At 41.8% G+C, this 25626-nt stretch overlaps 1 protein-coding gene across 7 annotated transcripts in view; it reads left to right on the forward strand.

The window, feature by feature from the left end:
- The window catches only part of MANBA (mannosidase beta), a 132225-nt gene that overhangs the window by 36746 nt on the left and 69853 nt on the right, over positions 1–25626 (forward strand). For all 7 annotated transcript variants that reach the window (XM_080687649.1, XM_080687650.1, XM_080687653.1 and 4 more), the window contains 2 exons: positions 14190–14365; positions 15253–15363. In XM_080687649.1, the coding sequence (XP_080543775.1) occupies positions 14190–14365; positions 15253–15363 (287 nt within the window). The remainder of the gene's footprint in view (positions 1–14189; positions 14366–15252; positions 15364–25626) is intronic.

The raw sequence follows: 25626 nt of genomic DNA on the forward strand, positions 1-25626 counted from the left end.
TTTTCATTTCTTCTTCTTCTTCCTCATTTCCTCTTGGTTCTTACTCATATTGTCGAATTTGTCTTCCATTCTTTTCATCCACCTTATGACCATTTCTCTGAATTCTTTCTCTGGCATGTTGCTTGCCTCTATTTCGTTTACTTCCTTTTCTGGTGATGCCTACTTTTCTTTCATATGCAGGCTGTTTCTTTGTCTCCCCATGGTCTCTGCTTCTCCGGGTTTCTTGTTATGTAGTTCTCTTTCTCCTGTGGTGATTTAAAGGCACAAAATACAACACAACCTAGTGCCACACACAAGGCACTGAACAGAAATGTATTCACAATATTAGTAACCCCAAATAAAGGTGACCACCAGAGAAAGGCAAATTAGGGGATAGGAGAGAAAGAAGAAGAGAGGAAATAAAAAAAAAAAAGAAAGGAGTGCCAAAATGAAATTGGGAAAGAAAAAAAAAAGTAAGAGAGAAAAGAAAGAGAATAAGAAGAAAAGGGGAACAAACTGTATATATGGGGGGAAAACTCGAATAGAACACCCACTAATCCCAGTAAATGCCAGCAACAAGTACATGGAGATGAATACAAACTACAAACAACAATTAATATCAAGGGAGGCAAGGAAAAACAGATGCAAAAACAAACAAAAACAAAGCCAACAAGAAAACAAAACAAAAAAGAATAAGCAAAAGAATCTCATAAATAAGCATAAAAAATGATATAATCAACATTCGACCAAACAACAACAAAAGGACAGAGAGAAAAACAATTTTTGGATAGTGAAGACAGAGAAGAGAGAGGTGTGTATGAACTCGGAGCAGTGGATTGGAAATTAGATATATAAGTAGGGTGAAATTTTAACAGGGGGTAAAAAGAAAGAATAGGGCAAATCTAAGGCAGGAAAAGGATAAGAGAAACAGGACAACAAAAGGGCAAAAGTTAGGAAGAGAGTGATGGCATAAAGGTAGAGTTGAGATAGAGTAGGATGATGCTAAAGGAAAGATGAAAATAGAATGTAGAACACTAATCCCAAAGTAAAATGAAGAGAAAATAAAATGACACTTTTAAAAAAATAGGTAAAATAGTAGTAGTAATAATACTGATTGAAAATAAAAATGTAATAATTAAAAAGGTAATATCAAGTGAGGAAAAAAGAAAAAAATTAGTTTCTTAAGTAAAAGATGAAAAAAAAATAAAATGTGCAGTAGTGAAGGTCATTCACTTCCTCTATTGTTCTTTTTGGCACACCTGTTTCCCAGTCAGGACAGTATTGCAGTTCCATGCGTTCCACTGATCCTCAGTTGTAAGCCAGCCCTGATTTTTAAGCAGGTGGTGTGTCTTACTTTCTTGTATTCCTTAATTTGTGATTACACAGGAGTCAATTTGTGATTCAGCCCCTGGGTGGCAGTGTTTCTGTGTTGACTTCCGGTTCTATGGGTCCTTTCTAGCCTCTGCTTTAGATCCTGCTTTCCCTATGGCACTCAATACCGGTTTGTGGGAGTGGGCTGCCCCAGAGCTGGTTCTCTGACCATCACTCCCCACTCTGATCCCCAGGTTCCAGAAACACAACTTTCCCCTGCAGTCTCCTAGGGTGTCCCCAACTGGGTGATCCTATGTATTGGGCTCAGTAATCAGAAACAAGGATTCAAAGAGGAGAAGGTGCGAGTATGTGAACTCCGGGTTTGCTCCTAAGCCTGCGCAATCCCCTTTTCTCCCTTGTGTCCAAACAGCTGGCACACTCCCAGAGTTTTTAGGCTGTCCTTCTGCGTCAGATCAAAATGGGTTGCTTTTTAGAGATCCCCTCTGTTAGCAGCTCTGAGGACCCCCTTTCACATTCATGGATCATGCCAGCCCCAACAGCCACGGATTTTTCTAGGCTCAGACTTCCCCCGGTCCTCCAGCTACTGCAGCGTGCAGTTTCTCTGTCCAGCCGGAACCAGAGACCTCACCTTATCCCTGGCGAAATCTGACTTTTCCGTGGTGGAGTGTAGTGCTCCTCTGAATCTGCATGTTTGTGCCAATTGGGGACCGGTGTTCTGGGGTTTGCAGCTGTTCCGTGGGTGACGCAGTTGTAGATTTTCAGGTTTCCAATAACATCCGCTTTCCCCTTCAAGATGGCGCGGTCTCTGGGAGGGAACCCAGCAGTTGTGGGGGCTTCCTGGTCAGGGGAACCCTGTCCAGCAGTCCCCCACCTTCTGCTGGGGTATAGCTGTTCCTTAACTCTCCAACAGACACTCCTCGTGCGACCCTCAGCTGTTCTTTCTATCTGCTCCGGGACAAGGCTTGGGAAAAGTCTTTCTATACCGCCGCCATTTGGTTCTCTCCATTTCTTAAAAATTTAATAAATCTTTATTGTTCAGATTATTACAGTTGTTCCTCTTTTTTCCAAAATAGCTCCCCTCCACCTGGTTCCCACCCCACCCTCTGCCCTTACTACCACACACTGTCCTCATCCATAGGTGTACGATTTTTGTCCAGTATCTTCCCATGACCCCCATAACCCTTTCTCCCCGAGAATTGTCAGTCCACTCTCTTTCTATGCCCCTGATTCTATTATATTCACCAGTTTATTTTGTTCATCAGATTTTTTTATTCACTTGATTTTTAGATTCACTTGTTGATATGTATTTGTTGTTCATAATTTTTATCTTTACCTTTTTCTTCTTCTTCCTCTTCTTAAAGAATACCTTTCAGCTTTTCATATAATACTGGTTTGGCAGTGATGGACTCCTTTAGCTTTTTCTTATCTGTGAAGCTCTTTATCTGACCTTCCATTCTGAATGATAGCTTTGCTGGGTAGAGTAATCTTGGTTGTAGGTTCTTGCTATTCATCGCTTTGAATATTACTTGCCACTCCCATCTGGCCTGCGTAGTTTCTGTTGAGAAATCAGCTGACAGTTGTATGGGTGCTCCCTTGTAGGTAACTAACTGTTTTTCTCTTGCTGCTTTTAAGATTCTCTCTTTGTCTTTTGCTCTTGGTATTTTAATTATGATATGTCTTGGTGTGGTCCTCTTTGGATTCCTTTTATTTGGGGTTCTGTGTGCTTCCTGGACTTTTAAGTCTATTTCTTTCACCAGGTGGGGGAAGTTTTCAGTCATTATTTCTTCAAAGAGGTTTTTAGTATCTTGCTCTCTCTCTTCTTCTGGTACCCCCATAATTCTGATGTTGGTATGCTTGAAGTTGTCCCAGAGGCTCCTTACACTATCTTCATATTTTTGGATTCTTTTTGCTTTTTGCTTTTCTGGTTGAGTGTTTTTTGCTTCTTTGTATTTCAAATCTTTGACTTGATTCTTGCGATCCTCTAGTCTGCTGTTAGATCTCTGTATAATATTTTTTTATTTCAGTCAGTGTATGCTTAATTTCTAGTTGGTCCTTTTTCATATCCTCGAGGGTCTCGCTTTATCATAGGTTTCTAGAAGATTCTTGAGTAACCTTATAACCGTGGTTTTGAACTCTATATCCAGTCATTTGCTTTCCTCCATTTCTTTCATTTGTGACCTGTTTCTTTGTCTGCACATTTTGGCTGCTTCCCTGAGTTGATAGAGTGGCTTTGTGTGACAGGTGTCCTATAGGGCCCAGTGGCTCAGCCTCCCAGTTACCTGAGGTGGACACTCTTAGTGCACCCCTTTGTGGGCTGTGTGCACAGTCTTGTTGTAGTTAAGCCTTGATTGCTGTTGGTATCACTGGGAGGAATTGACCTCCAGGCCAATTGGCTGTGAGGATCAGCTGTGTCTATGCTGGGAGAGCTTCTGTGCTGGAGACACCCTTATGAGACAAAACTTGCAAAAGCCTCTGTGCTCAGCTTGGATGGGGCGGAGTCTCAGGGTGGAGCAGACAGCATTGGTTTCCTATCAGCCCTGCCCTAAGAGGCCCCTTTGTCTCAGTGTTTCTTGGTAATCGCTGCAAGCACCTCTGAGAGAAAGCCGCCCTCAAGTTCCGCCCGTTGCCAGATAGCAGAGTTTCTCCCCAAATGAGTCTGGGTCCCCAGAGTCTCACCCGGAACTGGAGTTCAGTGTAGTCGGGAGCTTTTGTCTCCCTCCCACTTGAAAAAGCCAGCCACGCACTCAGTTGCCAGTCCTCTCAGTGCGCCCTCGTCTCAGTACCTCTGCCTCCTGCAGCTCCTCTGAATCTCCGTGTGCTTTTCTCTTTCCTTCTAGTTGTAGAATTTTCACTCAGCCAGCCTTCCTGTGGTTCTGGATGATGGCCATTTTGTCTTTTAGTTGTAGTTTTGAAATTGTTGTGCGAGGCAGCAGTTTAGGTGTTCACCTATGCCGCCATATTGGTTTCTCCCCCGGAAAAGATCCTTAAGTAGTGATTCTTATATTTCTGATTAATTTTATAGATTTCAATTAAGAAAATTGAAGTATAAATTTATGAAAGCATTCGGAGTGGAACTTCCCTAGGAATTTTCCCAATTTTTTGCTCATCACTGAAATCAGTAGAAATTTTTTAATTAAAAAAATCTTTATTGTTGAAAGTATTACATAGGTCCTCCTTTCCACCCCATTAACCTCTTCCAACATGCTCCCCCCTGCCACCCCACCCCAGGCCCTCACCACCCCATTGTCTGTGTCCATGGCTTATGCATATATACATACAAGTTCATTGGTTGATCTCTTCCCACCCACCCTCCCCTACCTTCCCTCTGAGGCTCAACAGTCTGTACATGCTTCTCAATAGAAATGTTTTAAAGTTGAAAAATAATAAAGAGAAAAGCTAATATATGTTGGATACTTTTATGTATTTATTTGATACATACTTTGAAGCAGGCATTGTGAGAGTTACTAAAAATAATCAAAAATTAGTTCATAATAAAAACAGATACATCTAATTTTTTTTTATAAAAAAATTCTTTATTGATTTCAGAGAGGAAGGGAGAAGGAGAGAGAGATAGAAACATCAATGATGAGAGAGAATCATTGATTAGTTGCCTCCTGCACGCCCCCCACTGGGGATTGAGCCTGCAACCCAGGCATGTGCCCTTGGCCAGAATCGAACCTGGGACCCTTCAGTCCGCAGGCTGATGCTCTATCCACTGAGCCAAGCCGGCTAGGGCTCTAATTTTTATTTAAAATAAAATATATTAATTTTCTAAATTTAGCGTGAAATGAGATTGGCCAAACTAATGCACACAGTAGCAATCTCTGGGTATTAATATTATAGATAGTTTGTAATTTTATTCTGCTCAGTTGTGTTTTCTAAATTTCCATATTGAGTTTATATTGTTTCTATAGTAAGGGAAAACTAGCTAAAACAAACTAATCTATCTAGTAATTTTAGCCATCTCAATCTGAAGGGCTAAACTAATTTGACTCTGTGATATTTTATGCTTTCTCCGTGGTGAGGCTAGAAAGAGATAACATTTTTGTTTTTCCAATTATTCTATTTAAATTTAAAATTAGTGAATTTACCCCTGAGGATTAAATAGCCAACCATAATTTCCAAATATAATTGTGTATAGAATGACAGGAAAACAACGTTAGACTTTTAAAAAATTAACTTTAAATTCCTATGAATTAATTTTCTTTATATGTGTGTGTACCTTTTCTGCATTCTTAGTCCTTATAGGTCATTATTGAACTTTAGCATTTTTCAAGAGCCTGTGGTCATTTGTTTGATTTCATCTTAAGCTCAGCTTCTTAATGTTTTAAATAATGAAAACACATTTGTATTTGAAAAAAATTGCTGAGTTCAAAGTTAAACAAGAATTACTTCTGTTATCTCTTAGCTCTTGTCACTTTTCTACGTATTAGGAGGTACTGATTCATTGATGTGACTTTTTTTAAGACCTCATTAGAAAATACTTATTTGAATGATTCATCCTTAGCCCTGAAATATTCTAATCAGGTTTTAAATAGCAGTAGCTGTTTTAGGGCACCTATGTTTTCAGTATTGCAAACAGTGAAAGATTGACCCTGGGCATTGAAACGGGAAGCTCAGATGCTTTTTACCAGGTATGGAAACCCAGCAAGATTCTACTGTTCTTTGCCCTTAGGAACAGGGGTGGGGTGGGGTAGGAGACTAACCCAGCTGCTGGGGAAGGGAAAGGAAAGTCTGGGATGGACTTGGGTTTCCACGGTGTGGTGGGTGGGGAGAGGGGAGAAGACAACTGGTGTGAGGGGGGGGGGTGATGCCCAGTTCTAGAGATTTGGACATTTACAAACAAATAATCTGGCCATAAATGCAGGTCCTGTGTATAGTGGTAGTGGTGTTAGTGAAGGTGGTGAAGGTGGTGTGTGTATGAGAGAGAGAGAGAGAAAGAGAAAAAGAGAGATTCATTTATTGGTCATTTTCTTTATGCTAGGTCTTTCATACTTGTAACCTAATGTAAATTGTTTGCATTAGGCCCTAAAATTTACCAGGAAGGAATGATGATTGTCAAGTTTCATGAGTTTTTCATAATGTTACATAAACATATTCAGTCCAAATTCTATATAATAAAGATGTAATATGAAAATGGTCGTTACGCCATGAAGTATAACGACTGACCACGTAATGACCAGATCACGGATCAGCAGGAGAGTGGGGCAGCGAGCTACAAGCAGGCGGCAGAGAGCTACAGGAGGGGGCAGGGCAGCAAGCTATGAGGGGGAGCAGCAAGGAGGGGGGGGGGGAGCTACAGGATGGCAGGACAGTGGGTGGAGAGTTATTGGAGGGCGTCAGTGAGCTACTGGCGAGCTACTGGGGAGCTACTGGTGCACGGATTTGTGTGCTGGGCTACTAGTATATAATAAACAAGAGGCCCGGTGCATGAAATTCCTGCACAGATAGGGTCCCTAGGCCTGCCCGGCGATCAGGGCTGATCTGTGGGGCGACGGGCAGGGTGATCATGGCCCCTGCTCACACCCGCCTTGGCCTGGTGCTGCCTGCTTACCCACTCCACTATCCCACCACATTCCCGCTGTCGTCGCCTCCACTGCTGTCCACTGCCAGTGCTGCGTCACCAATGCCTGCCATGTTCCGTGCTGCCCCCTGGTGGTCAGAGCATGTCTAACGCCTGGTCCATCAAACTCCTGCCTGTGGGGACAATTTGCATATTAGCCTTTTATTATATAGGATACTAGAGGCCCGATGCATGAAATTTGTGCAAGAGTAGGCCTTTCTTCCCCCGGCTGCTGGCACTGGCTTCCTTCTGGCACCCGGGACCTGGGCTTCCCTCAGGTACCCAGGACTCAGGCTTCCCTTACAGAGGGAGGCCCCGCCCACCTGCCGCAGCCCGCCGGTCGGTGGCCTGGGCATCTCTCTTTGGGGCGATCGTGGAGCACCCCTGATTGATCGCCCCACCAGCCGGTGGCTTGGGCCTCCCTCTGCGGGGTGATTATAGGGCAATGGCCGGGCCCTGACCAATTGCATCGCCCCCGCCTTGGCTGGCTTGGCGCCAGTGGGTGTCATAGCGTGGTAGTCTGGAAAGTCGTTCGGTCTAATTAGCATATTTTGCTTTTATTATTATAGATGTTCTGATGAAATGCTACATTGTTGAATCTTTTGTTACCACAGTCAGAAAATATAGTATAGATGTTTTCAGCATGTGAATCCTCCTCTTCAGCTGAGGATTTTTGAGCTGTGCTTGAACATCTCACAGACACTGCCTTCCCCACCCTCTTCAAATTGACCTGCCGCCTCAGCCTAAAGCACCCCCTCCTCCCTTCTCCAAGACTTAACCTTGAGTTGAAGGAGTGAGCCTAGCTCTCAGTTCTACCCTGGCCGCACAATAGAAAGCTGTATTGAAGGTCAGCGCTACCCCTTGCTTACAGCTTTCTACAGAGAATATAATACCACAAAAGAGCAAAGATTTGCCTGTCTTGCTTAGTGCCTTGTTGGATGCATTCATTTTTCTTTCTTGCATTCACTTTGAATTACTTTTTCATTCATTGAATTACTTTACTCATAAAAATGAAACTATTCACCTTTGAAAATACCTTAAAGGGCAGGTAGGTTGCTGAATAATCTCCCCTCTGATTAGCTGCCTTGTTGCATAAATAGGTTTTTTTCCCCTCTGGAGTTTGCCAATTTGTCTTTGTTTTTTCGGGGGAGGATTTTGTTTTGTACCTGTTTTGCCTGCTGGGTTTCATCTGGGAGGGTTTCGTCCTGCTGAGTAGGCAAGGAGACGTGGCTGCTCAGTACCGAAGGGGAAAGAGCTGTGGACCTGCTTCTCTGGCTGATGCAGGCTGTGAGCACTTGGAAAAGCGGCTGCTGAAGTCTGTGCTCCAGTTCCAGCGGGAGCCCAGGAAAATCTCCGTGTGCGTTTAAACAGTCTGCGGCTTGGTCATTTCAGCTTGCTGTGTTACTGTTTCTCCCAGTGTGCAGGACTACCTTTTCACTACGGCTTTTCATCTTCCATTAAAGATGCAAGAAGAGAGCAGGCAAGAGGAGGAGCTGTGAGCGGCTCTGCAGGGCGAAGCTAATCAAGGCAGCTGTCTCTGAAGAGCTTTTTGCCCTGATGAGATGAAGTGTCTTCTTTTTATCTTACAGAAGCAATCTACCAACGTTTGCAGATCCATCCCAGGCTGACCTGAATGTTCTTCCATTCCTCTGCCAGTTCTTAACCCCTAGATGCCATTTAAGAGTTTTTCTTCTTTCCTCTCTCTCCACGCCTAGTACTTTTCCCATTTTTTGAAATGACCTTGTATTCCACTTCAGGAGGGCTGGGGGTATTCTTTAAGAGAGATCGGATACGAAGCTCTATTCTGGAAATGGGTCGTCATTTATTAGGGCTCTCTCGTTAACTAGGAAATACGATTTTAAAAAAATAATTTTTAAACATATTTTTATTGATTTCAGAGAGGAAGGGAGAGGGAGAGAGAGAGAAACATCAACGATGAGAGAGAATCATTGATCAGCTGCTTCCTGCACACCCCCTACTGGGGATCAGGCCTACAACCTGGGCATGTGCCCTTGTCTAGAATCAAACCCAGGACCCTTCAGTCCTCAGGCTGACACTCTATCCACTGAGCCAAACCAGCTAGGGCAGGAAATATGATTTTATATAGTTTAAAATTAGCAAGTAAACAGATAATACCAGGAAAATTATTGATTTTTGAAGACTAAATGTGCTTTGTGAACCTCAACAACTTAAATTCTCCATGGCTTCTGGAAGAAAGGGTTGAACACTTTTTGGAAGAAGATGAGAGGGCAAAATATGTTGGTATAGTGAATTAGATGATGACACAGTAGGCTTGTGAATCTTCATATTGAGTTTTTAATTCCACAGCCTTAGTTTTTTCATTTAGTGGCACTGAAGGGAGGTAACAGGATGAGCTCCAGAGGAGTGCCGACTTACTTTAGAACTTTCATGGTAGAAGACATGGAATTTTGCCAGCTCTTTGGGGATTGCACCCTTTGTTCAGAGGCCCTTACAGGCTGCTCATTCTGCACTGCAGAAGTGATGGAAACAGCCAAGGAACCGGCTTGACCTTGATGGTTACTGGTTGGTAGGAGGTGCCTAGAGGGCAGACCTTAAATCTTCAGGTAGAAATTGAAAGTGGATTTCAAATCAGTGTAATGAATGACTATCATAGTCAAGGCTAGCAAAAAGGGAAGCCTATTTTGTGAGGCAGAGGTTTTTGTCATAGATATTAAAGAAAGATTAGAATGATCTTTTTGGGGAAATATTCTAGAGGAAGGATCAGCAAACTTTTTAAAAAAAGAACAGTTTATTGATTTTTAGAGAAAGAGGAAGGGAGAGAGAGAAACATTGATGTCAAGGCATAGCATCGATTGGCTGCCTCTTGCACAGTCCCCCACTGGGGATCGTGCCTGCAACCCAGGCATGCGCCCTGACCCGGAACGAACCGGGCAACCTTTCAGTGCACGGGACGACACCCAACCAACTGAGCCACACTGGCCAGGGCAGCAAACTTTTTCTGTAAAGGGTCAGGTAATAGATATTTCAGGCTCTTTGGGTCACGTGGCCTTTGTTGCAACTGCTCAACTCTGCCATTGGTGTGCCCAGGCCACCAGAGACAACATGTAAACAAATGAGCATGACCGTTGTCTTAGCTTGCTGGGGTCGCCATACAAAGTACGAGGGACTGGGGGACTTCAGCGACAGAAGTGGACTTCTCATAGTTCTGAAAGCTGGGAAGTCCAAGGTGCTGGCTGATTCAGTTTATGGTGAGGGCTCTCTTCCTGGCTTGCAGATGGCCACCTTTCTCTCTGTGTCTTCACATAGGGTGGGGTTGGGAGGCAGGTGGGGAGAGAAAGATAGACAGAGTTCTTCCTCTTCTATAAAGCCATAGTCCTATCAGATTAGGGTCCCACCCTTGTGACCTTATTAAACTTATTTACCTTCTAAAGACCTCATCTCCAGATATCATGTTGTGGGGTCTATGATTATTAAATATTTTTTGTGTATGGAGGAACACAATTCAGTCCATAGCAGGTGTGTCTTAATAAAATTTTATTTGTAAAACAAGAGGTGGTCAGATTTGGACCTAGGACCATAATTTGCCAGCCTATGGACTGGAGGGAACCAAACACTTACCATGAGGAAGACTCTGTGCTCTAGCAACATAGGTACTTCTAGTTCAAAAGTTTTGTGACTCTGTGCTGTTATGGTTAAAGACTGAGCCAAATGACATATTTGATGCCTAGCATAGCTTGATATCATTAAAACAAATGTTCCTCTATGTAATACGACCCCCTCTCCAATGTCAAAATCCCGAGCACCACTGAGACATAGTTTTGGGGAATTATTTGGGTGAGATTGGTATAACTCTGAGGCTGTGTACAGTCTTTAGTTTCTGACTGTCTTGGTTCACATCTAAGCTCTTGGGCAAGTTACTTAACTTCTCTGTGCCTCATTTTTCTCATCTATTTATTGATGATAATAAAAGATTTACCTTATAGCAATGTTGTGATGCTTAAATAAGATAATACGTGTTGAGAGCCTAGCTCAGAGTAAGTACTTGGTAAATGTAATCTATTATTCTTTCTTAAAATAAGAGAATGCTATGATAGGGATCTAAAGGTCATGTAGCTGTCAAAGATTTAGGGATATTTTATTTGTTTTTTTAAAATATATTTTTATTGATTTCAGAGAGGAAGGGAGAGGGAGAGAGAGATAAAAACATCAATGATGAAAGAGAATCATTGATCAGCTGCCTCCTGAACACTCCCCACTGGGGATCAAGATGGCAACCCAGGCATGTGCCTTTGACCAGAATCGAACTTGGGATCATTCAGTCCGAAGGCTGATGCTCTATCCACTGAGTCAAACCAGCTAGGACAAGCATGTCAAACTCAACGGCTAACACGGGCCAAATAAATAAGGTTTAAATTTATGTGGGCCACAAAAAAACAAAAGCTTCAATTTTCATAGAAACATAGGTTTATTTTGATAGAGGTATGCTGAATACAAAGGGCTGAGATAAATGAGTAATCGTTAACATAAAATAATAGAATATTTTAATAAAAATTAATATTTTTTCTTGAACATGAACTTACCAGACAATAACTGCTCAAATTAATAAGTGAAATGCAAATAAACCTATTTTTCTTGTTCTCCCAAAGCGAAACATTTCCTGTTGCGCACACCAAACAAGTTAATGATGTTGCAATCGGCTGCTAAAATGTTTGCTGCTAGTGTTATTGGAGGGAAATGGTGCGCCTGCACTTAAGGTGCTTAAGGGAAATGAATGCAATATGATCACAGTAATCAGTCATTAGTAAACATTGTAGTTCGTTATTAATCATTATGTATAACAGGATATTATAAAAATTAAGTTACTAAATTTTTATTAAAATGTTTCTTACATACTGTTATATCGCAAAAATATTCATTGTGGGCCGCATGTAGCCTGTGGGCCGTGAGTTTGACATGCTCGGGCTAGGGCGATTTAGGGATATTTTAGAAAATAAACAACTTTGGATCAGATTGGAGTGTGTGCTTCTGTTTAAAAACAATAAAAATTCCATGAAGGAAAACTGAGAGACTTAGTATATACTTACTAGGAGAAAAGCATCTTTAACTAAAAAGTGTAGTTGTCTTGATATATTTTGCTGTGTTTTAGAAAAGCTTGGAATCTGTCGGTGGGTAAGCTGCAAAATTGACTGGGTCAGAACAAACCTAATTCAAGGCTCAGTGACTTGTGTTCCTAAGAATGAATCAATAAGTAAAAATTTCTTAAGTCCAGGATTAGGTTTTCTTCAGTGTGGATCAAATCCATCTATACTTTTGGCTGGTTGTGAGATACAAGTGATGAGATGTGGTGTGATCATCCTTAGAACACGTCTGGTATGGTTCTACATTCGGGAGGAATGCCAGTTATAAAGTCTACAACTCGTGATGATGAAATTGGAAAGTTATCAGCCCCCTTGCTATTTTTTGGGGAAGGGTTCCTATGATATTTCTCAGCAGATAACCTTCTCCCATCTCTTCTTCAGTAAGAAAAACAGAAGCCACTTAATAGGCACTACCTTAATTTCTTGCCAGGAATCATACAAACTTAAGTGCATCAGCGCCTCCTTTCTGTGGCCGCAGAATGAGAACGTTCCTTGGTGGTTCTGACACCCTGCCCATCCTGCCTTTTTGGGTATTTTTATCACTGCTTTCTCCTGTGTAACCTCAAAAACATGGGTCCACTTTTCTACTTTGGCATTTAAAACCCCAAACTCCCGCACACATCTAATTCTGGAGATGTGAAACAAACAATGTAAATTAAATGGGTGATGGAGGAAGGGGTTATATTGTCCATACTTAACTTAAAACACTACTTCAAAACCCCCTTGAAACATGCTCCCCCATCCCCAAACTCCACTCCCAAATTCCAATTCTTAGGCAGCTGTCTCATCTTTTCTCCCCTTAACTTTCCCCTTCAGCCTTATTTCCTTTTTTTGTTTTTTTTTCCCTTTTCCTTCTCTCCATTCCTGGATTTCCCACATGGCACTTTCCTTTTTGCAAAGGTAGAAATTTCATGTGTCTCTGCTTCTTCCATTTGCATCCTGGTAATATTGCTGTGCTGGGGCCCCTACTGAGCAAATCTGAGAATGTGATCCTTTCTGATGAAAACCATCAATGGCTCCCCATTGATCTAGTCGCAGGGGTGGGCAAACTTTTTGACTCGAGGGCCACAATGGGTTCTTAAACTGGACCAGAGAGCCGGAACAAAAGCATGGATGGAGTGTCTGTGTGAACTAATATAAATTCAAAGTAAAGGAGCGGAGGGGAGAGCAAGAGAACCGGATAGAACAGCCGGATCCGGCCCGCGGGCCGTAGTTTGCCCAAGGCTGATTCTAGTGTGAAGTTGCCAGGCTCCTCACAGGACCCAGCGTAAGCCGAATCCTGCTCACCTCCTCAGTCGTGCTGGTCTCCTTCCCCGTGTCATCGTTGCCTAAGTCTGTTATGGAGTTGCTCACGCGTACATGGCTCTTTACACTTGCTTTTGCCATGCCCAGAATACGTGTTGTTTTCCTCTGAACTTACCAACTACAGCATCCTTCTGGGCTCAGCTAGATACTGCTTTCGCATAAAGGCCTTCCCCTCACCCTCTGTACGTTAGGTGTTCTTTCCTGTGAATATTTTCTCAGAATAACCTTTTACTTCTCCCATCCTAATTTTATCACACTTCCATTAGACTAAGCTCATGAGGGTTGGGCCAAGTTCATCCTGGTCAACCATTTCATTCCCATCATTCAGCAAAGTGCATGGCACATAGAAGGTTCTTCATAAATATTCCTTGGATAAACAACCTACATTTAAAATATATTTCTATTTTTTAATGTTTGATTACTTCAAATACATCTAAGTTTATACCTTTTTATATGGCTTAAAACCCTCAGAATTTTTACTTTATAGAAAGGAACAAGTGTAGACCAACCTTGGAAAATGTATGCTGTCTTTTCATTTGCAATTTTCTATTTGTGCCCTATTTATAAACTTTTTATGGCTTATGATTAGCTTCGCCCTTCAGAGCTGCTCACAGCTCCTCCTCTTGCCTGCTCTCTCCGTGCATCTTTAATATTTTTAGAGTAGAGTGTGTGTAAAATAAATACTTTTAGTTATTCTCCTCTAGAATAAAGGATTACACGAAAGATTAAAAGAGAATTTCCACTGAACTTCATGGCAGCATTTGTGGAGCACTTACTATTTTAGGGGCTGCTTTGGTCTTTTCTTCAGTGAACCCTAAGGAGTGCAGGGATAATGCTTAGCATATTTTATTTATACACTTTTTTCTTTCCTTTTTCTTTTTCTGCCTTAGACAACTATGCCCAGCAGTGGAATCTCAAAATAGAGTCTTCTTTTGATGTTGTCAGCTCAAAGCCAGTCCCTGGTCAAGTGATCATAGAAATACCTAAATTGCAAACACAGCGGACATACAGCGTTGAATTTCGGCCTGGGAAAAGGATTATTAAGCTCGTTGTGAAAATTAACAAGGTGAATGATGGTACTTTCTGAGAAGCATGAGATAAAAAGCAATATTATTCAAAAGAAATGGTTAGAAAGAAGGGTCTGAGTCAAAGAAAAATGTACTTTTTTACTTTTCTCCTTTACTTTTAACCTCTCATATATTTTGTTTTTGTGCAAGCTATGGAATGATTCCCCAGATTTTAAGATCTAGAAATGGAAAATATGTGCTAAACTTGGCATTCTTTTTTTCAAGAAGCCAGGTGTGTTGTATTTTAATTTTTTGCAGTATTCTAAATCCAAAGTACATTGTAAGCATTATATTTAAATATAGTGATTATTTTTGGTACTTGTAAATTATTTTGAGTATTTGTGCTTGTTTTACATGCAGAATTCTAATTCCATGATCTTTCATGTGTAGATGTAGGCTAGATTTTACCTTTTCTTTTTCCTTTTTAAAAATTCCTCTAATTGATCATTGTGAATGGAAGAGGATAGAGCAAATCAGCATTCAGTAACTGTTCAGATAAAGTAAAAACTCAAAACAATTTCTAGTTTTGGGTTTAAAACAAGCGTCAGCCTCAAAGTCCATTCTAAATGTTAAAGAATATAGAATAAATGTAAGCTTGAGTGATAGAAATGGGAAGAGTTGTTTACTGAATTTCCACGTTATCCGGTGTGTTTTTTTAATTCCCCTTCCCTTTTGGCATATTAATCCATGTAACACTCCTAACATGTTGATTTGTAACTATCACCTATGTATTGATATAATTCGGCCTACTATAGGGAGGGAGATTTATATTGTTTAGAACCTAGAATTTCTATGAGACATAGATATAAATGCTCTGAATCAGTATATTATTTTGCTGAAAATATGCCACAGATTACTTAGAATGACTTTTATTTTTTCTTAAAAGAAAATTACTGTAGAAACTTGGTGGCCTCATGGACATGGAAACCAGACAGGGTACAACATGACAGCTCTTTTTAAACTGAATGGAGGCTTAACAATTAAAAAATCAGCTAAGGTAAGCAAATATTTGAAATGTTTTTGTGAAAAAGGTTTATTATTAAAATAACAATACAGATCTTGGTAGGAAAAGAAGAAACCAATAAAATTCCTGTAACTCCACCACCCAGGGATAATCACGAGTAATAGCTATAGACATTCAAATGCGTGTGTGTGTGTGTGTGTGTGCGCGCGCATGTGTGTTTGTGTTTGTGTGTGTGTGTGTGTGTGTGTGTATCTGTGTGTACAGTCCTTGCTAACATTGTCATTAAGTTATGTGATTTAAGTGAAATGATGTATAATGAATCCATTTTTACCATAGGCTACTTGATAAAAACAAGAGTTAAGTTCCTACAGCACGTAACAGTGAAATGATATTGAACAAAATGATGTCATTTGAGGACTTACTATATTTACTAGGGGCCCAGTGCATGAAGATTTGTGCACGGGGGGCGGGGGTGGGTCCCTCAGCCCGACCTGCACCCTCTCCAATGTGGGACCCTCGGGGGAGCCCTCTCCAATCCGGGAGTTTCTGTCTGTCTTTGCAATCATATGAGCGAATTGTCTGAGATCCCAACCCAGTTTGGTTTGGTGCTCACAGAATAATAGAGGTCTTGTTTTTTTCTTTGCTCCATTGGTGGAGATTTCCTAGAAGTTGCAGGATATCTTCCCTTTAATTTTTCCTCGACACTGTGATTTTACTTATGTCTCTCACCTTTGCTTTCCCTCCATCCCCCACCCGCAACAGTAACTTGCTCCAGGCTCACTTTGCTCTAGTGTCTAGGAGATCCCGCAACGCATCTGCCACCAGAACTACAACTCACAGTACTCCTGGTGCTCCACCACCCGCCCCCCCCCCCCCCCCCCCCCCGCACTCTGGGCTTCTGCTTCCAGTCCAGGGGCTGCCACCAGAACTACGATTCCCAGAATTCCTGGTGCTCCCCATGCTCTTGGTTTCCGCTTCCTGACCAGGGGCTGCACAAACAAAAAGGACTGTGAACTTCAGCCGCCCCCAGGCTGGGCTGACAAGACTGGATACTCCAGTGGCATCCCCGGAATCCCAGCTGCTTGACCACAGGCTCGAATCAGGCGGGGTCCCGGGGACGCCCACCCTGCCCCTGGCCGCTCGGCACCTACATACCTCCACAACGCCCACAGGTCCACCATCTTTGTTGGGTTAATTTGCATACTTGCTCCTGATTGGCTATGGGGCATTGCGGAGGTATGGTCAATTTATATATTTGTCTATTATTAGTGTAGATATTTTTTTTTTACTAATTTCTTTATTGATTAAGGTATCACATATTTGTCCTCATCCCCCCATTCCCATCCCAAACCCCTCCCCACTCATGCCCCCACCCCCCTGTTGTCCGTGACCACTGGTTAGGCTTATATGCATGCACACAAGTCCTTTGGTTGATCTCTCCCCCTTACCCCCACCCTCCCCTACCTTCCCTCTGAGGTTTGACAGTCTGATCGATGCTTCCCTGTCTCCGGGTCTGTTTTTGTTCATCAGTTTATGTTGTTCATTATTTCCCCTAGATGAGTGAGATCATGTGATACTAGAAATACACTTATAAGAACCAAAAATGAGACAAGCAATAATGGTTATGCTGAGAGGCAAATGAATCAGTCTGTAGTGAGTTTCTTTCTGGGCCAACAGTTCTTTTGAGTCCCAATTTCAATGTCAAACAGTTCCTTATGTGTACATGTCAGCAATGATATTTCAGTTCTGGATGGTGGACAAATGGTGGTAATGCAGGTCCGACCCTCTCTGGTTTGGTCCTGGGCAACCTGCAGCGACGCACAGCTGCTGACTGCTAGTATGGCAAGGCGTCGTCAGCGTCTTCCATCTCTGGACTCTTTCTCTTCTGTCTTCATGGCTGGAGCAGTCCTGTCAATTCCTCTCTGTTGCAGGAATCCACATGGTCTTGGAGGTGTTTTCTGAAAATATACAAACATATTCTCAACCAAAAGTTAATAAAGGAATCTTTTCTATAAATTTGACTTGGGATCCTTTTTCATTTTTTGCCCAAATGATTTTCCTTTGGCTTGTTTTGACACCATGTGTGTTTTTCATGGGTGTCTTGCTGTTAGCATTACAAATGAAAGTTAATTTTCTAAAGTAAAAATTTTCTAGATGTAATTTACTTACAGGATATTTTTCCTTACATGATATTCTTCTACTATCCCCCCTTTTTTGATTTAAATATTAGGAAGCTTTTGGAAATTTTATAATGTAGTCTTGATAGCTTTTAAATTTTAATTTTTTGCACTAAAATATGACTGCTTTAGGTTCATTACATGTTACGCAATTTTACCATGAGATGAACTATCAATAAAAATTTTAGTTAACACTTGAGGAACAGCTTTTTGTCCAGTACCATTAATTTTTCTAGAATATTCGCTTATTTCACTTAGCCAATTTAAATTAGTCTGAGAACTTGACTACTTATTTTACTGTCAAATTTAATACTCCAACAACAATCTTATTTTACCCTGTAAATATTAGTGGAAAGGATTATTTGCCTTCTTGAGTAGGCCCTGAGCATTCCTGGTGCTAGGTTGGATTTAGATATCAAAAACCCACTTCCCCACACCATGGGTACAAGACAACTCAAACAAGTCTTGTTGCAGTGAGAGGGCAGCTGCTGTCGGCCAAGACTCTGTCTGTTACCTGGATCCCAATTTGAGCTGGGCATGGGAAGCGAAGCAGCCAGGGGGGCAGGAGACCTCCCTCAGAAGGGGTGAGGGTTCAGGCCCCTGCAAAGCTGAGGGGGTGAGGGTCTGTGCCCCACCTCTGTTGACCCCCAAGTTCTCTCCTGATGGCCCCTCTGCGACTGTGCCTGTCTTAGGTTGTTCCTTCCCTGAAGAATCTTACCCGTCTCTGGTTAACCAGCCATCCTCTGGGGCCAAGCAGGGTGATGTGAGGTTCAGTTCTGTCTCCTTGGTAGCCTATGCCCCCGTGGCCTCCATGCCCAGCACCTGCCTTGGGATCCCCTCACCTGCTGGCGGGGCCCCGGCACTAATCACATATCTTGGGGAACCCAGGTTTCTTCTCCAGGGAGGGCCCAGCTCACCCCACTGGGCAAGAGACAGATCCATGGTGCCAGCTACCACGAGGCTTCAACCTCAGCATGAACAGAAAGCACAGGCAACAGCTGTGGGCAATTGGATTGTGAGAAGAGGGTCCCTCTTGGCCAAAAGGGCAAGAGGGGCCAATATAGAATGCTCAGGTGCCTTCCCAGGGGGCCCTCTACACAGTGGAAGGGATTAAATCCTTTCATGTCCTTTTTAAATTGCTGCCAGTCATTCAAAGAATTAGTTTGTGAGTTTGTTTGGGATAATTGTACATTATGCTGTTGTAATTCTAAAATATCAAGAGATGTGTTACCTTTTTCTCCAAGCACCAAAAAGATGATTTTTTATTGATTCCCAAGGGTGTGAGGTACTATTATAGGTAATGGGGGTAATACAAATCTGGGAAAAATTATAATGACATTGTAGAATAATATCATGTGAGGATATTCTTTGCTCTAGGCCATGGCAATTCCATTTCAAACTGGTTGTCAATTTCTTTTTGTATAGACAAGGTCTTAGTTACATTTCTGCACCTCTCCCAGGAGCAAGTAGTGATAGTCCCTTCCTTTGGTGTCCACGCGAGCCAGAAACCTCTCTTTAATTTTTTTTTTTAAATATATTTTATTGATTTTTTACAGAGAGGAAGGAAGAGGGATAGATAGTCAGAAACATCGATGAGAGAGAAACATCGATCAGCTGCCTCCTGCACACCTCCTACTGGGGATGTGCCCGCAACCAAGTTACATGCCCCTGACCGGAATCGAACCTGGGACCCCTCAGTCCACAGGCTGATGCTCTATCCACTGAGCCAAACCGGTTTTGGCTCTTTAATTTTACATACTCGCTCCTGATTGGCTGTGGAGCGTCACTGAGGTATGGTCAATTTATATATTTGTCTATTATTAGTGTAGATATTTTTAAATGAATTGGACTTCACATATTAATTGTTGTTTTTAAATATAATTTATTTAATTGTAAATTTATATAATTTAATTTTTAAAAGTAATTAAAACATTTTTTCATTAATAATTGACATACGCTATTACATTAGTTTCAGGTATACAACATAGTGACTAGACATTTATGTAGTAACTTAGGAAGTGATCACCTCAATCAGTCTAGCATCCTATCTAATAAAGAGGAAACATACTAATTGACCCTCACACCATTGCAAAGATGGCAGCGCCCACAGCCAATAAGGAGGGAATATGCTAATTGACTGCCCCGCCCTCAAAGATGGCGGCGCCCACAGCCACAAGATGGCGGCACCCAATCCCCTCAGCCCTACCTGGGCGGCAGGCATGGCAAGGCTGGGCCTGCCCCCAGGTGGGCCTGGCCGCTCTGTGCGCCTGCCTCCGGAGTCCCTCAGTCCCCTCAGCCCCCCAGCCACCCAAGGCCAGCCCAAGGCACAGGCAAGCCTCGGATGGTGGCTGCCCAGCCACCCAGGGCCACCCGAGGCTCAGGTAACCAGGGCCGGCCAAGGCTTGCACTGCCAGCAGTGGCAGCAGCAGAGGTGTGATGGGGCGTTGCCTTCCCTGATTGCTGGGGCGCCTCCTGCCCCTGAGGGCTCCCGGACTGTGAGAGGGGACAGGTTGGGCTGAGGGACCCTCCTCCAGTGCATGAATTTTCATGCACCGGGCCTCTAGTTATTATTATACTTACTAGAGGCCCGTTGCACGATATTCGTGCAAGAATAGGCCTTCCTTCCCCTGGCTTCACTCCCAGCCACCCAGGAGCCGGCAAGTCCCCGTTCCCTGGCCGCCCGGAGCCGGCAAGTCCCTGCTCCCAGGCCGCCTGGCAGCCGGCAAGTCCCCGCTCCCGGGCCGCCCGGAGCTGGCAAGTCCCCGCTCCCTGGCTGCCTGGGAGCTGGCACCTCCTCGCTCCTGGGCCGCCCGGAGCTGGCAAGTCCTCGCTTCTGTCTGAAGCACCACTACAGTAGCTCCCTCCGCCGCCCCCCTTCCCCTCATAGCAGGCTTCACTCGGCTCCGTGCCTGCATATGCAAATTAATCTCCATCTTTGTTGGGTTAATTTGCATACTCACTCTGATTGGCTGTGGGCGTAGCGGAGTGATGGTTAATTTGCATGTTTCTCTTTTATTAGGTAAGATAAGTATTTTTCTACTGTGTTTTAAAATTACTTTATATCAAAGTAATACATCTGTATAATGTTAAAGCTCAAATATTACTAGAAGGTTTATGTGAAAAATAGAATCCTTTGCCCAGCCCTTCCTATTCCTATTTCCTACTCCTCAGAATTAATACTCATAAACTTTTGCTTATTTCTCTTGCCTGTTTACCTATATTTTCCCAAATAATGTGCTTTTACTGGTGTTTTCTAATTTTTCAGCTTTGTATATTACCTGTTGATTTCTAACCTAGTGGAGGAGGCTATAGCTCTCTTACATGATTCTCTAATGACCCCTGCTTGGCTCACGACTACACATTTGCCTTCCTCTGCCCTCCCAAAGTATTTTTCAGTGTTTACATGATTATATTATGGAAATATTGTTCAAAGCTGAACCTCATGGTGTACTAAAATTGTATTTCCTTTCTTGTGCAACTTTCTGTTTGCCTTAGCGTTAATAATTACCTCACGTTTCTTTGTTTTCTATTTACTTTCCTCTCAATCATATACATACACTCTTATATACTGGAATACCTTTTAAATAAATATAGTCATATTCATTAGGTAATCTATCCCCACTGTTTATTATTACTATTATTATTCTTTTAATTTTTGTTATTTTTCGAAGCACTCCTAGAGCCATTTTCTCATTTCCCTGATCTTGCTCAGTTACTCTGTGGACCTTCTGCTTAACTGTTGTCCTGGAACTTCCTTTTGTTATCATTCTAGGAATCACTTTCACCTGTCTTCTAGGTATTTTAGGTATTTCTCTCATCTTTTTCCTGGATTAATTATGGAACGCTTTTTGTTAAACCCATACTTCTTATTTTCTTTTTTGACTTTACACTTTTGGTGAAACACTTTTTTCAATAGATTCCTGAGGGTGGATGTGTGGGAAATGTCATTTTGAAAACTTGTAAATATGCAAATATGTAAAGTTTATCTTCACAGTACTTGATAGTTGGTCGTGTTTATTAGAAGGCTAAGTTGGAAATCTTTTTTTCCCCCAAATTTTTGAAGTCCTTACTTCATTATCTTTGAGCTTTTAGTATTTTTGTTTTGAAATGTACTTACATTTTAATTTCTGCTTTCTTATGTAGAACTGTTTTTGTTTGCTTCTGGAAGTTTATAGGATTTCTTTATCTCTGATAATCTAAAGTTCAAAACTTTGAAAATGAGTAGATTTTTATTGTTGCGCTAGTCATCTTGTGAGCTCTTCTGATGTAGAAACTCAATCTGGAAATTGTCTTGTATTTTTTATAATTTTTCATTTGTTATCTTTGTTGTGTTTTTCTGGTACAACTATTAAGCATATATTGGATCTCCTGGACTGAACAATATTGTTATATTTTTCTTCTATATTTCATCTCACTTTTTAAATTCTACCCTTTGGGAGAGTTACTTGATTTCATATTCAGTTTTTAAAATTAGACGTTTTATTTTTATCACTTAAAATTTTTCTCAAGAGTTTTAAATTTTACTTTAAAAATTGTATCCTGTTTGTATTTTATGGTTGTAATATATTCTTATTTCTCTTACAATATTAATTATTAGTAGTATTTTTGGAGTTTTTGCTGCATCTCCCCCTCCCTCCCACATTCCTAATTACTTCTTCCATTTGTTTTGGTTTCATTTTCCTCACTAGAGACTTTTCTTAAATATTCAGTTGTCCTTGGTGTCCATCCATTCTGAAAATTAAGGCACAGAATTGCAGATGAGAAGCCCTATATGAGCTTCAGTGTTAGGTATCTGGGTGGAAACCAACTTTATCATGGGGTGATGCCCACATGTCAGTTGCTATAGATCGTGTGTGTGTGTGTGTGTGTGTGTGTGTGTGTGTGTGTGTGTGTGTGTGTGTGTTTGCTTAGCTTGCTCAATGAGGACATTCTCCAGTCTCTTGCCTGCGGAGTGTAAGACTGGTCATTAACATTCAGGGAGTCTAGTGGCAGTAGGGGATTAAAGTTCTTACCATGGACCATAGAGTTTCATCTTGCAGTGGGCTCCCCATCCTCAGCCTCTCTGATTGGGAAGGCAAAATAATAGTGAGCTTCAGAATCCCTTCTTCAAAACAATGTACTTGAGTTCTGCTTTTAGAATAAAACATCTTAAAAGTCATTACACATGAAATGTCCTCTGGTAATACTCTCAAAGTGCCTCTAGAGAAGGACCTGCCTTCCTTCCCACAGCTCCCCTCCCCCATCAATCAGGACTGATACTAAAAAAAACAACAACAGTAAAATGTTTCATCCTGAAGATATAACCACTTGTTTTGCCTCCATATGTATGAATAAACCTTATGATAACCTCAGCTAGAGAATAGTGAAAGGAGCATTTTAACTTTAGTCTAAAGAAAATACTGGCTCCCGCCTGGTTTGGGATACAGCAGTAAGGATTGGGAAGAACAGCATTTTGGTATTTAGTAGAGGTTACTTCTTTAGTTCTTTGAATTCCATTTCCTTATGTGTAAAATGGGACAGTAAAGCTGAGGTAACTTGGATGGTATAAAATGAGTAGTAGCGATGTTAATCTTCCTAGATTTCCTCCTTCCTTGGACATCAGCCTTTGGAGTTTGGAGTTGGCTCGGGTTGTACCCTGGTGTCACCCCTCACATTTTATGTTACCTCTCCCCTGGCTCAGATACCATGCTGAGTTTGGTGATATACCCTTCAGGAGTTCATTTTCTATTTTCCCTTTTTAAAATCATACCTTTATATTTTCTGGGATATTGTGAGTGTGTGTCCATATCATTTATAGGGAGAATGTTGTAGAGCTGCCTAAACATCCACTCTTCTTTTTTCTTTAAACATTCACTCTTATTCTAACCCTTTTGGCCAAAGACCTGTGCTCTCTCACATGTTGAGTCTGTTGTGTGTCACCTTCACGAAAGTGTAAAAATGGGCGAGTCACTCCAACTTTCCGCAGAGAAAGAAGGGGAACTTCTGTGGGGTTTTTTTTTTGTTTGTGGGAAATAATTATTCTTCACTCAGGCTAGTATGGGTGCATCATATTAAAATGCTACTCTTTGACCAACAGCAGGAGTGAAGGAAGATGTATTGCTTCATGACTTGTGTTAATGCATGTTTGTGAAATGTGCCCTTTGGCTGTGGCTGCTGTGGAGTTTGTTATTTTTGAGGCTCATTTTTTCACTCACTACTTAGGGAGAGCTAACACAGTTCAGTTAGTTTGCTAGGCTTTGGCGGTAGAGTAGTGTATAAGACACTGCTTCCATTTCACTTTGAGATCAGAATAAAAGAATTTGGTTGGTCCCCAGTGGGGGGTGTGCAGGAGGCAGCTGATCGATGTCTCTCTCATCGATGTTTCTAACTTTCTATCCCTCTCTCTTCCTCTCTGTAAAAAATCAATAAAATATATTTAAAAAAAAAGAATTTGGTTGGGAAATTAAATAATTAAACAAACAATTGCAATAGAGCGTGACAAGCACTCTAGAGAAATTTAGAGTACTCTGGAAATACAGAGTAGGGGCCTTCTTGGACAATTCCCAGAGAAGGTGATGTCTGTGTCCTGAGGGATACGTAGAATTTTACCAAGCAACAAAGAGTCAGAGTAATAAGAATATATCAAGGCCTGGGGATTTGAAGAAATAGTGTGTGTTTGTGGAGGTGAAAGAAATGTTGTGTGGCTGTTTGAGTTTGAACAAGGTATGAGGTAAAGGTAGGCAGGGCAAGATCATGCAGGGCCTTATAAGCCATGTGCAGGAACTAGGCTGTCCTGAGGGCAATAGGAATTCTTTCAAGGGTTTTAAGGAGAGATCATATTTGTTGTATACAGATTGTGTAGATCAGATTGGAGGAATGACAAGAGGGGGAGGCCAGTTGGAAGACGACGGTGGTAATTCAGGTACAAGATGATGATTACTCACTCTGTAGAATTGCTGAGGACATAGATTTGGGAGAGATTAGAAGGTAATACCGTCAGGCTTGATGCTGTGGGATGGGAGAGAAGAATGAGTTAAGAATGGTTGTTTAGTTGCTGGTTTGGGTCACTGAACAGTTGGCAATTCTGTTCTTGGAGTTACAGTACTCAGAAAGAAGAACAGGTTAGAGGGATAGGATAGGGTGGAAATTATTTCTGTGTTAGATGTGTTTTTGTGTGAAGTGACTGAGAGATACCCAAGGAATAATATTTGATGGGCATTTCATTATATAGGTCTGGAGCTCAGGAATTAGATCTGGGTTAAAGCTGTAGATGTGTAAGTCAACAGAATAAGAGATAATTGTAGCCATGGGAAGGGATGAACTACCTCAGGGAATTATAATAATTAATCATGAGAGGAGAAAATAAGCCCATAGAGGAATTAAGAACGAATAGCCAATGAGACAGATGGGGGAGTTGCAGAAGCCAGAGAAAGAATAAGAAGCGGAGAATGTTCAAAGAGCATAAAATGCTTCATGGAGCTCAATTTAGAAAAGGAGAGGGAAAGATCCTTTATATTTGGCAATAGGGAGTTGACTGATGACCTTGACCAGAATGGAAATCAGATAGCAGTGGGTAGAGGAATGACTGAAGGTGAGGAAGTAGAGACAGTGAGTATAGGCAACTCTTGAAAAATGGTTGATGAGAAGCACTCCTGAGCCAGGTGGTAGTGATGGCTATTTGGGGTCAGGAGATTGGCTACATATAGGGAACTATGCAAGTAAATATATTAAAGTACTGAGAGCCAGGTTTTTCATGGAAGCAGAAAGGTGATAATACATATAGAAAGGGAAAAAGCTAGAATGGATTGGAATTTGAGCTAATAGTGTGGACTCATGCTTTTCAGTATATGTAGATAGATATAGAAATAAGTATAGATGTAATTGTGTGTTTGTGTGTGTGTGTGTGTGTGTGTGTGTGTGTGTGTGTATTACAGACACACACATTTTCTAGCTCTCCCTAGGCCTTCCCAGAGAGCCCGGAAAGAGTGGCACTCTGGTAGCAATGAACAGAGATAGCATCCAAATCTTGATTTTTGGATAACACTTTCTACTAAGAGGCATCAGGGCTCTTTGGAGAAATAACTGTTTGGGGGATGAAGCCTAGAATATCTTGCTGCCGAGAAAGTTAAGAAGGTACTCA

Source organism: Plecotus auritus, assembly GCF_963455305.1.
Source record: "Plecotus auritus genome assembly, chromosome: 1".
NCBI lineage: Eukaryota > Metazoa > Chordata > Mammalia > Chiroptera > Vespertilionidae > Plecotus > Plecotus auritus.